The sequence below is a fragment of the Pogoniulus pusillus genome, chromosome 30 (genome assembly GCF_015220805.1).
Source record: "Pogoniulus pusillus isolate bPogPus1 chromosome 30, bPogPus1.pri, whole genome shotgun sequence".
Classification (NCBI taxonomy): domain Eukaryota; kingdom Metazoa; phylum Chordata; class Aves; order Piciformes; family Lybiidae; genus Pogoniulus; species Pogoniulus pusillus.
The window spans coordinates 10,811,802-10,826,205 of NC_087293.1; the positions used below are offsets into that span (position 1 = coordinate 10,811,802).

The 14,404-nt window shown below is 50.9% G+C and overlaps 1 protein-coding gene across 1 annotated transcript; it reads left to right on the forward strand.

Annotated features, from left to right (window-relative positions):
- The first annotated feature begins 1,359 nt into the window (after nt 1-1,359).
- Nucleotides 1,360-14,404, forward strand: ALDH2 (aldehyde dehydrogenase 2 family member). Its single transcript, XM_064168752.1, has 13 exons — nt 1,360-1,527; nt 3,041-3,145; nt 4,377-4,517; nt 4,784-4,863; nt 5,857-5,968; nt 6,999-7,127; nt 7,613-7,726; nt 8,089-8,191; nt 9,279-9,463; nt 9,895-10,059; nt 10,370-10,527; nt 11,249-11,363; nt 13,831-14,404. Exons 1-13 carry the CDS (start codon nt 1,399-1,401, stop codon nt 13,861-13,863), a joined length of 1,569 nt encoding a protein of 522 aa, XP_064024822.1. The 5' UTR covers nt 1,360-1,398; the 3' UTR covers nt 13,864-14,404.

The window sequence follows — 14,404 nt, forward strand, 5'->3', positions numbered from 1 at the left end:
CTATGTTTCTATGATTCTATGTCCAGGTGGCCAGAGGTCCTCGACCCTCTACTTCATAGCATCACCCTCCCCACAAAAACTAACAGAAATGGTTCCAATTTTCCTCTGCCTTTCTCCGTTTTACTGCCTGAGTGAAGTTCCCTTGGCATGGACAGGGGCAAGGGCAGAGACAAGGATAGGGATAGTTAACGGTAGTGCTGGACACCAAAGAGGCATCCCAGGTGCACCAAACCAAGCCATTGCCAATGTGATTTGGACTGAATTTGGCTAGGGAAGTGATTGTCCTCTTCCCCTTAGAAATAGCGAGGCCACACCTTGAACATGGAGTTCAGTTTTGAGACTCTCACTCCAAGGACATTGAGATGAGGAGAGGCTGAGGGAGCTGGGATTGTTTAGCCTGGAGAAGAGGAGGCTCAGGGGTGACCTTATTGCTGTCTACAACTACCTGAGGGGTGGTTGTGGCCAGGAGGAGGTTGCTCTCTTCTCTCAGGTGGCCAGCACCAGAACGAGAGGACACAGCCTCAGGCTGCACCAGGGGAGATTTAGGCTTGAGGTGATGAGAAAGTTCTTCACTGAGAGAGTCATTGGACACTAGAATGGGCTGCCCGGGGAGGTGGTGGAGTCGCTGTCCCTGGAGCTGTTCAAGGCAGGACTGGACGTGGCACTTGGTGCCATGGTCTAGCCTTGAGCTCTGTGGTAAAGGGTTGGACTTGATGATCTGTGAGGTCTTTTCCAACCCTGATGATACTGTGTGATACTGTGACATCCTGGAGTGGGTCCAGAGAAGGGCAGCAAAGCTGGTGAAGGGTCTAGAGCACAAGTCTGGTGAGGAGCAGCTTAGAGAACTGCAATTGTTCAGCCTGGAGAAAAAAGGAGGCTGAGGGGAGACCTTCTGGCTCTCCACAAAGTCCCTGAAAGGAGGTTGACCCAGGTGGGGTTTGGTCTCTTCCCTCAAGGAACAAAGTGTAGGACAAGAGGAAGCAGCCTCCAGTTGCCCCAGGGGAGGTTTAGGTTGGACGCGAGGAGCAATTTCTTCCCCAGAAGGCTTGACAAGGCTTGACCTAGGCTGTGGGACACGGGTTAGTGGTGACCTGGCAGTGCCGGCTTGGACCTGATGCTCTAAAGGTCTCTTCCAACCAAAACCACTCTGTGGTTCTGTGACCGAGGCTGGTCATAGATGCGAACAAGACCCACAGAACCGGGTAGTACCGACCCGTCTCAGCTCGGCCCATGGCAGCGTGGCCAGAAACGGGCCCAGCCACACGGCGCCGCGCCTCGCCTCGCCTCGCCAGGCCGGGCAGGGGCGGAACGGCGCCGCCCCGGGGGCTGAGCGGGGCCGTCCCCGCGGAACGGAGCCGTCCCCGCCGCCCGGCCCGGCCCGGCCCAGCGCAGCGCAGCATGTTGCGGGCGGCGTTGCTCGGTTCCCGGCTCTGCCGCGGCCCAGCCCGGCTCGGTGCCCCCTTCTCGGCCGCCGCCGCCTCCCCCATCCCGGCGCCCAACTCGCGCCCCGACATCGCCTATAACAAGGTAAGAGCCGCAGCCAGAAGCCGGCTGCTGCCCGCGGGTAGCCCTGGCTGGAGGCAGCGGCGGCTTCCCGGGAGCGAGCGAGGCTGGGACGGGGACTGCGGAGCTCCGCTGCCGCCCGCGGGGCTCAGCGCTGCGAGCCCAGTGCGGGGCTGGGGGCAGCCCAGGGGGAGCAGCAAGAAACGTGGGCCCGAAGTCTTGTTTTGCAGAAGATCTTGGGGGGAAAAAAGCAGCTCTGGGTGCAGCAGCGGGTATGAGGCACCAGGTGTGGGTGGGACCTGCATTCCGATGCCCGGGGTGGTCTGGGCTCCAGCAACCCAAGAGCAAACTGCGCGAAGGGAAGGTGCCTGGCTCGGTGCTGGTTGTCTGTGAAGAACAGACCTTCAGCTCCTTGCGGAGGACACCGACTGACCGTCCATGCAGGGTGCTGGTGGAGGGAGAGCTTTCCTCGCCCGAACCACTCAGCCACTCCTTCCCGTGGCTGTGGCAAGGGTGGTGGTTGGCTGAGTGTTGGGCAAGGGCTTGGTGAGCAGTGTGATCTTTGCACTGACTCTTTCTTGCCACGGACCTGAGGAAAAACAAAATCCACCCTTACTGAGGAAGAAGGAGCTGGTGAAGAGCTGCTGTTGGCTCCTGGTTCTGTTCTGGACCCACAGGGTGCCCAAAACGGGTCAGTCAGGGGAGTGCTTCCAAAGCTTTAGTGCTGTATCATCCATGCCTGGAGCATTTCTCACTCTTCAGTCTCTCAGGCTCCTGGTGTCCCTGCGAAGGTGCAGCCTGGAACTTCCAGGTCTTGCAGGGAGCTTCTGAGCTGGGAACTGCTCCCAAGTGATGTGCTTTTGCCAAGACTTTGTATATCTTTTGTATAAACTTGAGGCTGTGTCTCTTGTGTTCTCTTAGGCTAAAATATCTTCTTTAGATGAGTGCACGTTTGGAGCCTTAGCGAATCATAGAATCATTTTGCTTGGAAAAGGCTTTTAAGATCATTGAGTCCAACCACTCTCCAACTTGACCAAGTCTGGTGCTAAACCATGTCTCTCAGCACCACATCTTCAAGTCTTTGAAACCCCTCCAGGGATGTGGGTTCACTACCTTCCTGGGGAGCCTGTTGCAGTGTTCGAGAACCCTTTCACTGAGGAAGTTTCTTCTAGTATCCAACCTAAACCTCTTCTGGCATGACTTGAGGCCATTTCCTCTTGTCCTGTTGATCATTCCTTGGAAGAGGAGACCAACCCCACCTGACTCCAGCCTCCTTTCAGAGACTTTGTAGAGAGCCAGAAGGTCTCCTCTCAGCCTCCTTTTCTCTCCAAGCTGACAACCCCAGTTCTCTAAGCTGCTCCTCACCAGACTTGCACTCTAGACCCTTCACCAGCTTCGTTGCCCTTCTCTGAACCTGCTCCAGGAATCCTTCTTAATTAAGCAGCCTGCTAAGAAGCCATCACCCAAATAAAGCTCCTGCAGGTTTCCCCTAAGCCTGGCTCTAGGTTTTAACCCAGCTTTGCTGTTTTCCTTCCAGATCTTCATAAACAACGAGTGGCACGATGCAGTCAGTAAGAAAACTTTCCCAACTGTCAACCCAGCCACAGGAGAAGTTATCTGCCAGGTTGCTGAGGGAGATAAGGTAAACTTTCTCTTGAGAAGAGTTTGTTTTCCATGTGAACAGGTGCACAGGGCTTGCAGAGGAGGACACTAACTCACCCCTCACAACAGCATCTCTGCCAAGTGCCATGTTTGCAGTAGTGTCTGACCTATACAAACACCATGTCAAGAGCTGCTCATGTTCTTCCTTGACTACTGCTTGCAACATAAACCCTCTGGCTTTGCCTCTTACCACTGGCAAGCTGGGACTGGAAAGGGCAGGGAGGAATGGGGAGCAGTCATGGGTGGGGTTTACTGAGGCAGGCAGGGATGAAGGCAGACAGCTTTGTGGTCCTGTGGATGCTGTGCTGGTCGTGTGATGGAGAGTTAGGGTAGCAGGGAAGACAAAAGGTCAGGATTCCCCTGAACAAACCCCTTTCTGCAGTGCAAAACTGTCCCAAGCCCTAGAACATCTAAAAAGACAAGAAGAGAAAGGAACTATGAGGAACAGAGTCCTGTAATCATCCCCTGCTTTATGCAAGGCCCTCCTAGGAGTTTGTGGCAGAGCTGTTCTGGTGTTTCCCAGCAATTTTGGGTTCTTCTTACAGTCTGGAAGGCTGTTTTTGTTGCCCAAGGGAGGGGTGAGGGAGGGAGGGAAACCCTTTGTTGTTTGCATGTCCGTGGCAGACTGGCTTGTCCTGGCGAGACTGTTATGGCAAGCCAGAACACAGAACCAGCCAGAAACCAGCCAGCCAATGCCCTGACGGGATGAAATGATGGTTTTAAAATGCCTGATCAGGGGAAAAATACTCCTTTAGACTGTGCTGGTGAAATCAAGTCCTGAAAGAGTGTCAAAACCACACCACTAGAGCTTTTCCTGTGGCTCGTTCTAGGCTGCAAATATGAACCTGGCAGAGGAGATTGTGGAAATAACCTAACAATATTTGTGCTCCACGTAGCTGAGATAACAGAGAGTGTAAGTGGAGGTGGGGGCTGCATGGTCTTGCAACCATCTGTTTCTCCACCACTTCTGCTCCCTCTTCCCCACAGGTGCAGCCCTAGGACTGCCCAGGTTGATGCTTGTGGGGGCAACAGGCCTGGGGGCCACAGTTCTGGGATTTGTAGGAGACAGCTGTCAAGGCTGCAAATTCTTGTCTTTAGCAAGGTGCCGTCTGCCTGGAGGTTGCTCTCTTTCTGAGATCAGGGAGAGTTCCAGCTGTGTTAGGGGGAATTGGTTACTCCTTCCTCACCCTCTTGCCTGTGCTTCTCTGCAGGCAGATGTGGACAAGGCCGTTAAGGCAGCCAAGGAAGCTTTCCAGCTGGGCTCTCCTTGGAGGAGGATGGATGCTTCTCATCGAGGGAAGCTGCTGAATCGTCTGGCTGACCTGATCGAGAGGGACCGGGCTTACCTGGCGGTGTGTACCATGCTGGGCTCTCTGCTGGGGCCCCTGACTGCGGGGAGAGAGGCAGGGACAGCTGGTTTGTGCCTAGTGGGTGTGGTGGGGACTTCAGCCACAGCTAATGCTGTGAGAGAGAGCTCCAGAGGGTAGGGCAGTGGTTTGGGGAAGCTGAAAGCAAAAAGGCCAACACTCAGAACTGTTCCGAACTGAGAGTCTGATCTAAATCTCTAAGCCTGGTTCTCCTCTCCACACTCTTCAGGCAGTGTCTTTGTGTTTCATAGGCCCTGGAGACTCTGGATAATGGCAAACCTTACTCCATCGCCTACCTGGTGGATTTAGACATGGTGATCAAGTGTCTCAGGTAGGTGTGAAGGCTACAGGAGCAGCTCAGTAACTCCTTGTGTTCCACACTTGTGCTCAGCTGGTCTGGAGCAGCTGAACCTCTGCTCCTGCAGAGACCAGATGCTGCTGATTCAAGCAGTGTGGGTGACAGGGCTGGGTCTGACTTGTTGGCTTCATCATTTTCCTCCCTTTGCTAACAAAGAGGCTGAAATTCTTGTGACTCCCCAACGGAGTTTTGTCACGTATATGATTCTCTCTTGCTGTATACAGCACTCACTGTAATGGAGGTGATTGGGTTACAGCAAAGGAATGAGAGAATTTATGTTAGATAAAGAGGGGAGGGACAACAGTCTGTATTTACTGCCCTTAAAATAATACTTGTATTGGTTTGTGTGTGCTGTGAAGTGACCAAAGAAGGGAGGAAAGCAAGCAGCTGGAGGAAGTGTTCAAGTCCATGGGACCTGATGGGATACACCCATGGGTGCTGAGAGAACTGGTGGATGAGGTTGCTGAACTCCTCTCTATTCTATTGCAAAAGTCGTGGCAGCCTCCTGAAGTCCCCACTGACTGGAAAAGGGGAAACAGAACTCCCATTTTCAGAAAGGGTAGGAAGGGGGAGCCAGGGAACTACAGGTCAGTCAGTCTCACCTCTGTGTCTGGTAAGATCATGGAGCAGATCCTCCTGGAGGTACTACTGAGACAGGAGAACAGTGAAGAGGTGATTGGGTACAATCAGCATGAAAGACATGGGCTAGAAATTAGTAGATTCAGACTGGATGCTAGGAAGAAGCTCTTCACCATGAGGGTGGTGAGACCCTGGAACAGATTGCCCAGAGAGGTGGTTGAAGCCCCATCCTTAGCGGTGTTTAAGGCCAGGCTGGATGAGGCTGCCGATGGCAGGGGGGTTGGAACTAGATGATCCTTGTGGTCCCTTCCAACCCTGACTGATTCTAAGTCTCTCTTATTTTCTGTTGTTATTTTAAATCCACTGACAAAACTTTCTTGTTGGCAGATATTTTGCAGGCTGGTCAGATAAATTCCATGGCAAAACCATCCCCTTAGACGGAGACTTCTTCTGTTACACAAGACATGAGCCAGTGGGAGTTTGTGGACAGATAATTCCAGTGAGTAAAACCTAACAGTAGTCTCACCAGGCAGGACCAGAGCAGGGATTCTCCCACTGTACTTTGCACTGGTGAGGCCACACCTTGAATCTTGGGTTCAATTTTGGGCTCCTCACATCCAGAAGAACATTCAGGGGCTGGAGCAGGTCCAGAGAAGGGTCAATGAAGATGGTGAAGGGTCTGGAGAATAGGACTGGTGAGGAGCAGCTGAGGGAACTAGGGGTGTTCATCCTGGAGAAAAGGAGGCTGAGGGGAGACCTCATTGCTCTCTACAGGTCACTGAAAGGAGGCTGGAGCCAGGTGGGGGTTGGTCTTTTCTCCCAAAGTACGAATGGGAGGAAGTGGCCTCAAGTTTCACCAGAGGAGGTTCAGGTTGGACATTCAGGAAAAATGTCTTCACTGTGAGAGTGGTCATTGGAAGGCATTGGAACAGGCTGCCCAGGGCAGTGGTGTTGTCCCCATCCCTGGAGGGGTTTCAAAGCCTTGGAGACATGGTGCTGAGGGACATGGTTTAGTGGTGACCTGGCAGTGCTGGGTTAAGGGTTGGACTGGATGATCTTAAAGGTCTTTCCCAACCTCAGTGACTCTGACTGCAAGCATTCAGTGTTATCATGAAGTGTTGTCCTAAACTGCAAGCTTTGTGTTGCTAATCACTGCTTCGTGCAGCGGTGAGGAAAGGTAGCTGTGCCCCATCTGGGAGGGATGTTTTTTGCTCTGGCAGTGGAGAACTACCTGCCAATGTGTGGGCTCTGAGTAACATTTACTTTGCAGAATTTGAACCTCATTGTAGGAGTTACCTGGCTCTGAACCACAATTACCTTTAAACAACTGCCTAGCACTAAACCCAGACGTCTGTGTGATGAGGAAACAGAGAGCTGGTGTGTAAAACTCAGCTCTTTGGATGTGATCCTAGAGAAGGATCAATGACTGCTCCCATGGGTGCTGCAGCTGATTTGAGGCTTACTGGTTGCTTACTGATTAATTGAAAGCTTTCAGGTTCACTCCAGTAAATAACCTCCCTGTTTTTCAGTGGAACTTCCCCCTGTTGATGCAAGCATGGAAACTGGGACCTGCCCTGGCTACTGGGAATGTGGTTGTGATGAAAGTGGCAGAGCAAACCCCTCTGAGTGCTCTCTATGTGGCTAATCTGATCAAAGAGGTGAGCCAGAAGCTGGGTTTCTATCCACTGCCTCACTGGTGGGGGGGATGATGTAGCCACACTGGGGAGCATTGGAGGGCACATGATGGGAACAGAGAGGGGCTGTCTGCTCTGAAGAAAGGCTGCATTGTCTTGGCTATTTCAACATTTGATTTAGCCAAAAAAAAGCCTCCTTGTCCTTATAAATGTGTATGCAGAGGATATAAACCTTGACTGGGGAAGGACTCTTGGGGGTTCAGTCAAATAGCAAGGTTCAGGGTGATTAGAAAAGTAACAGAGCTCCAAACTGTGCTTAGGGTGTGGGGAGAATTGCCCTGGTTGTTTGTAGCTGCACACTCAGACTAAAGACCTGGGAAGTGAAATTGCAGCAGCAAAGGCTCTGTTCTTCGTGGGAGGCTCCTGCAGTGTTACTAACAGATGTGGGTAGGTGCAGTCCTTGCTTTGGAAAAGGACTAATGTTGCTTTCTCCTGCTGTGACCCAACAGGCTGGGTTCCCACCAGGCGTGGTGAACATCATCCCTGGCTACGGGCCCACTGCAGGCGCTGCCATCTCCTCCCACATGGACATTGATAAAGTGGCTTTCACCGGCTCCACGGAGGTGAGGAGGGCACCTTAACCTTTAACCCTTGGGGTCTGGAGAAGATCTCATTGCTGTGATACTCCTCTTGGTGCCTTGGCCTGCCCACTTCTTTTTAATACAGCTGACTGTAGGGTGTGACATTTCTTTTTGCTTTACGTAAGACTCTTTTTAGTGCCTCCTTTAGAATATTTTCTGTTGTTTCCCTTGAGCTGCTTCTTACTAGAGGTGAAACTGGGCAGGCTTCAGCTGTTTCCTGAAAGCCCTCACAATGAAGGGATTATTATTGAACTGCTGACAGAAGGTCTAAACCCAGGTGCCCTCCCAGGTGTTGCTGGAGGTAGGAGCCAAATCCTAATCTTCCTGTTCTTCCCGTGGTGCAGGTTGGGCATCTGATCCAGAAGGCTGCAGCAGAGAGTAACCTGAAGAGGGTGACACTGGAGCTTGGAGGAAAGAGTCCAAATATCATCATGTCTGATGCAGACAGTAAGCAGCTGCTGGCAGAATGTTTGATTACCTTCTGTGTTGGGTCTCTGCAGGCAAAGCTGGAGGGGGAGGGAAATGTCTCTGGTGGTGTGGGAGCCTCCAGCTCTGGCACCACCTGGTTGCTCTCACCCAGAGCAGTCTCTGTGCCTCCCACTGTAGCTGCTGTGTTTGTGTATCAGAGCTTCTGCACTCCCACTTCTTTCCCAGGGCTGTGAAGAGGTTCAGTTATCAACAAACAAGAATTGTTTCAGTATCTTACTTCAGCCTTAGATCCACTTTTGTTTTCTTTCTCTTTTGTACGTGCCACTCTTTTCTGCTCTTAGGAAGTTCTGGTTCCTTCATCTCCTACATACAGACTGTTTTTTGGTCTCAGAGGGCCAACACAGATGCTTTTAACTGGGATTGTTTAGGCTAGAGAAAAGGAAAGAAGGCTGAGGGGAGACCTCATTGCTCTCTACAACTACCTGAAAGGAGCTTGGAGCCAGGTGGGGGTTGCTCTTTTCTCCCAAGGAACAAGTGAGAAGGAGAGGACAAGAGGAAATGGCCTTAAGTTGCGCTAAGGGAGGTTTAGGTTGGCTATTAGAAGAAACTTCTTCACTGAAAGGATTCTCAAACACTGGAAAAGGCTCTCCGGGAAGGTGGTTGAGTCACCATCCCTGGAGGTGTATAAAAGCCACAGAGAAGTGGTGTTGAGGGACATGGTTTAGCACCAGTCTTGGCAGAGTTAGAGAATGGTTGGATCAGTGATCTTAAATATCCTTTCCAACCAAAATGCTTCTATGAATCTTTGATTCTATATGGCAGTAAGGAGGAGAACTTTTCTAGATCTAAACCAACTTGTCCTTAATACCTGGTCATTTCAAAGGAGAATTGCAGCCTGACTTGGATTAGGGTTGTTTTTTTTTTGGCTAGTATGGGATACCTGAGTCTGTGTGGAACCTCTGCCCTGCCAAATCATGGTAAAGCCAGCTGAAGAGACTTTGTACCACTGCTTCTCCAGCTGACTCCATGACAGTTGTTCTAAAGAAGTCACCTACTGACTCTGGTTGGGTTTGTGTGCTTATTTGTTTTCTCTCTCCAATCACAGTGGACTGGGCTGTGGATCAAGCCCATTTTGCCCTCTTCTTCAACCAAGGACAGTGCTGCTGTGCTGGATCCCGAACCTATGTCCAGGAAGACATCTACCATGAGTTTGTGGAGAGGAGTGTTGAGAAGGCCAAGTCCAGGGTGGTTGGAAACCCATTTGACTTTAAAACTGAACAGGGGCCTCAGGTAAGAACCTTAGGAAATGTCCTGAACTATTATCTCATGAAATAATCCCAATCTCAAGTGGGTGGATTTGGCAGTGCTGCACTAATGATAGCCTTAAAAGGTGTCCTTCTTTCCAACCTAAATGATTCTGTGATTGAGTCATATTGTGTATCAGTTAACTCACATGAAAGGTATCCTTGAGTCTCTTCATTAATCTCCTTTGAACTGTGCCTGTTACCTCCTCACTGTGCAGAAGGGCAAGGTTCTGATGGTTCCAAACCCTCCACTTGATGCTGGCAGTTGGAAGTGGCCATCTCCCTTTGTGGCTGGCTTGGCAGCTTGTTAAAATGAGGAACTGCCAGAGCACAGACATGTGCACAGCAGGTTGGAGTCCAATCCTGTTTTGCCTCCAGTGAAGGTGAAGCTGATCTGTCTGTCCTCGTGGCTCTCAGGTTGATGAAGAGCAGTTTAAGAAGATCCTTGGTTACATAAGCACTGGGAAACGTGAAGGAGCCAAACTGCTGTGTGGTGGCAACCCTGCTGCAGACAGAGGCTATTTCATCCAGCCAACCGTCTTTGGTGACGTGCAGGACAACATGACGATCGCCAGAGAGGAGGTGAGAGGAGACCTGCAGCACCTCCTGTCTGTCAGCTTCTCACTTCTTCATCCTTTTGCCCAAACTGAGAGGAAAAAACCCACAGGTCTGCAAGCTGTGAACGTTCATGAACTGTGAAACTCAGCACTTCTTAGGAAGTTACCTCTTAGAACTTCCCTCCAGATTACATCTTGAGCACTTCCTAATATGAGAAGTGGTACTCTGATGTTCTCTGTGACTTCCACTGTACATCCAAAACTCCATCATCAACTACAGCCTGCCCTGTGATCAGTTTATGGATTTCCCCCTGCTTTTGTTTTGGATCTTGCAGATCTTTGGGCCAGTCATGCAGATCCTGAAATTCAAAACAATCGAGGAAGTCATCGAGAGGGCAAATGACTCCAAGTATGGCCTAGCAGCAGCTGTCTTCACAAAGGATCTTGACAAAGCCAACTACGTGTCACAGAGCCTGAGAGCTGGAACAGTTTGGTGAGCCTCCACACTTCCTTCTCTCCAAACTGCTGGAAGCTTTCTTCTGTGCTGCCATTTCTTGTTACCTTTACTCTCCGATAGCCTGTGCCTACATTGGATACAATTTTGCATGCACTTCACTTGCTGTAATCTCAGAGCTTCAGGTGTAACAGTTACTGTGGGCAAAATTGAGGTGTATTAAGATTCCACACTCCCAGTGTGGATTAATGAATGGGATGAGGAAAAAGAAAGCCAGTGCTGCAGCTGGCAGTGACAGCAAGGGCTGCAGGGCTCCGAGTGGCAGCAGCGATTAGTTCCCCGAGCACGTCTGCGATGTCCTGGCTGCTGCGGTGGATGTTCTCGGTGTGCTGAGGCTATGCCAGAGTCAGTACTTCAGCACCCCTTTGCTGTTCCAGCACAAGATTGTGGTGATCCAGTTTGTTTTCCTGGTACTGAGTGTATAAGCAGGTGCTTTAGACAGCTGTCCTCTGAAGGAGGCGAGAGTGGCAACCTGCATGCTCGATCCTGTGATAATGAGAGAGGTGAATTGATTTTGTGGTTGGTGGGAATAAGATTTCAGTGTTGATTGATTCTGTTGGCTGAGAGGACTGACAAAACCAGAAATCCAGCTTGGAAAGTCAGCTCTCCCTCTGCTGTAAACAGCCCTGATGTCCCGTGTGCTGCTCATCCATTCAGCAGTTCTGGATCCGCAGGCACTTAGCTCTTGTTTCTGTTTCAGGATAAACTGCTATGATGTGTTTGGTGCACAAGCTCCATTCGGTGGCTACAAGGCTTCTGGGAATGGCCGAGAGCTGGGGGAATATGGTCTGGAAGCATATGTAGAGGTGAAAAATGTAAGTATCCCTGTATTTAAGGACTTCCCAACCCTCTGCCATAGCTCCACATCATATTTGTGCCTGTTGCTGTAGGCTGGTCTGAGAGGTGCAGTCTTCTTTCTGATGTTTCACACACCATTGGAGCTGTGCTTTTCACAGAGTCACAGAATGCATCTGGTTGGAAAGGACCCTCAAAGGTCATCTTGTCCAACCTCTCTGCAGTCAGCATGGACATCTTCAACTAGAGCAGGTTGCTCAGGGCCCCATCAAGTTTGAACCTGAATGTCTTCAGGGCTGGGGCCTCAACCACATCTCTGGGCAACCTGTTCCTCATTGCACAGCACTTCCTCCTACGTCCAACCCAAATCTACTCTGCTTCAGTTTCAAGCCATTGCTCCTCATCAAGCCCTTCTAGACAGTCCCTCCCCAGCCTTTCTGTAGGCCCCCTTGACGTACTGAGGTGCAGGTGACCACAAGCACAACTCCATCTAACTGTGTTTAAAACAGAGAGGCAGTCCTGGTTTAAAGTGCTGAAGAGACAAGGATATGTAGCTCAACAGGTGGCTTGCACCACTTGGCTCTGTGTGGCTGTTTCTCACTGCAGTGAACACAAGTGTATGGTCCCCTCTGGGTTTCTGTTGGGGAGAACAGGAAGAGCATCTGCTGGAGGAATGTGGATGATGGGGAGGAGCTTCTGCTGGTAGGAGGTTCTTCTCCCCCTCAACTCTGCCCTGGTGAGACCATAGCTGGAATACTGTGTCCAGTTTTGGGCTCCCCAGTTCAAGAGAGATAGGGACCTGCTGGAAAGAGTCCAGTGGAGAGTCGTGAGGATGATTGAGGGACTTTGAGCATCAGCCCTACAAAGAGAGACTGAGAGCCCTGTGGCTGCTTAATCTGGAGAAGGGAAGACTGAAAGGAGATCTGATCAATGTCTATAAATATCTGAGGGGTGGGTGTCAAGTGCCTGGGGCCAATCTCTTTTTGGTGGTCTGCAGCAATAAAACAAGGAGCTACAAGTTGGAACATAGAAGGTTTCACCTCAACATGAGAAACTTCTTTATGGTGAGGGTGACAGAGCCCTGGAGCAGGCTGCCCAGAGAGGTTGTGGAGTCTCCATCTCTGGAGACTTTCAAAACCTGCCTGGATGCATTCTTGTGCAAACTACCCTAGGGGATCCTGCTTGGCAGGGAGGTTGGACTGGATGATCTCTGGAAGTCCCTTCCAGCCTCTAAGGTTCTGTGATTCCATGACTCTGTGAGTTGGCAGATGAACACTGGGCACTCATCACTCACGAAGGGGAAGCCAAGCAGTGACCAGCAATGCTTAATGCTGCTCTCCTGAGCTTCTAACGCCCTTTGCTCCGTGTGCAAGGCCAAGGTTCCTGGCGTTGGGCAATCCTGTCACCACAAGACAAGCAACTTCCCCTAGAAAAGGCAGCAGGGCTGTCACACTGGCTGCTTGCAGCTGTGTTGCCTAAAGAGTGACAGAGCAGTGGGGCAGAGGTGGTTAGGCTGTGGCCCCAGGGTTACAATACCACATAACGGTTGAGGGCCTCCAGCTTGTGACTGATTTGTTACAGGAGCTGCAGGTGAGAACAAATGTGACTGCTCCCACCTCTCAGCAGCATCACCTCTGGAGAGATGTTGTGAGCCAGCCTTGAAGCTGCCTCTCTCTTTGAGCCTTCCAGATAGGTCTCCAAGCTGATCTCAGCAGCTGCCTGCTGCCTGGGAAATGCTATAGAATCATGGAATGTCAGGGGCTGGAAGGGCCTTGAAACCTCATCTGGTCCTGCCCCCTGCCAGAGCAGGATCACCTAGAGCACATCACACTGGAATGCATCCAGATGGTTCTTGAATATCTCCTGGGAGGGAAACTCCACAACCTCCCTGGGCAGTCTGTTCCAGTGCTCTGTCACCCTCACAGGGAAAAAAAACTCTTCCTCAGGTTCACATGGAACCTCCTATGCCTCAACTTCCACCCATTGCCCCTCGTCCTGTCACTGGGCATCACTGAGCCGAGCCTGGCTCCATCCTCCCTTACATACTTATAAACATGAATGAGGTCCCTCCTTAGTTGTCTCCTGTCCCAGCTAACAAGCCCCAGCTGCCACAGGCTCTCCTCAGAAGGAAGATGTTCAATTTTGTTAATCATCTGTGTGGTTCTGTGCTGGACTCTCTTAAGCAGCTCCCTCCCCTTCTTGAGCTGGGGGGCCCAGAACTGGACACAGTGCTCCAGATGAGGCCTCACCAGGGCAGAGTAGAGTGGAAGGAGAGCCTCCTTTGACCTACTAACCACAGCCCTTCAAATGCTCCCTGGAATGGCACTGGGCTTCCTGGCCACAAGAGCACACTGCTGGCTCATGGCCATCCTGTCCTCCAGTTCTGGCTCTCTTCTGCAGGATGCTGCTGCCTCTGGGCCTCCAAGTGAATCCAGCTGAACGCTGCCTCCAGGAACATAACTTGTGACTGTCACTTCGTTTTTCTAGGTGACAATCAAGATTCCTCAGAAAAACTCCTAGAGGACAGCAGCAGCCTCTCTCTGTGCGTTTGGCAGCACCTCTGCAGCTTGGTGAGATACACAGCAAGGGAACCTCTCCTTAACACACAAAGCTTAGGTGGGACAGGTGTAACTCCCCCTTAAGAAAGGTTTCTTTTAGAAGGTGCCTGAAGGAGCTTTTTGAAACAATATTACTTGGCTTTACCTTTCTGAAATACCAAACACAGTCAATTGAGCACTAAGGCATTAAATGGGTCTGCTCCTCTTGCATCTGTATCTGATGGATATGCTTTTCCCCCCCTCCCAAAAGATCTCAGTTGGATACTTGTGTAGTTTTATAAGAATTCCTTTTGTTAGCTTCAACAGCTCGGTCCTCCTTGTGCTTTACACATGGCTCCTTCTGTGAGCAGTGAACTGAGAGCTGTGTAACCGAGGAGCAGCTTCTCAGTGTCAGTGTCTGAGGGAGAAGTTTGTTATTTTTCTTACTTTTTTTAAACCTCACCTGGCTGCTCCCAAGTGCTGTCCTTGTATCTCCTCACAATAAACATTCTTAGTGAAGTGAA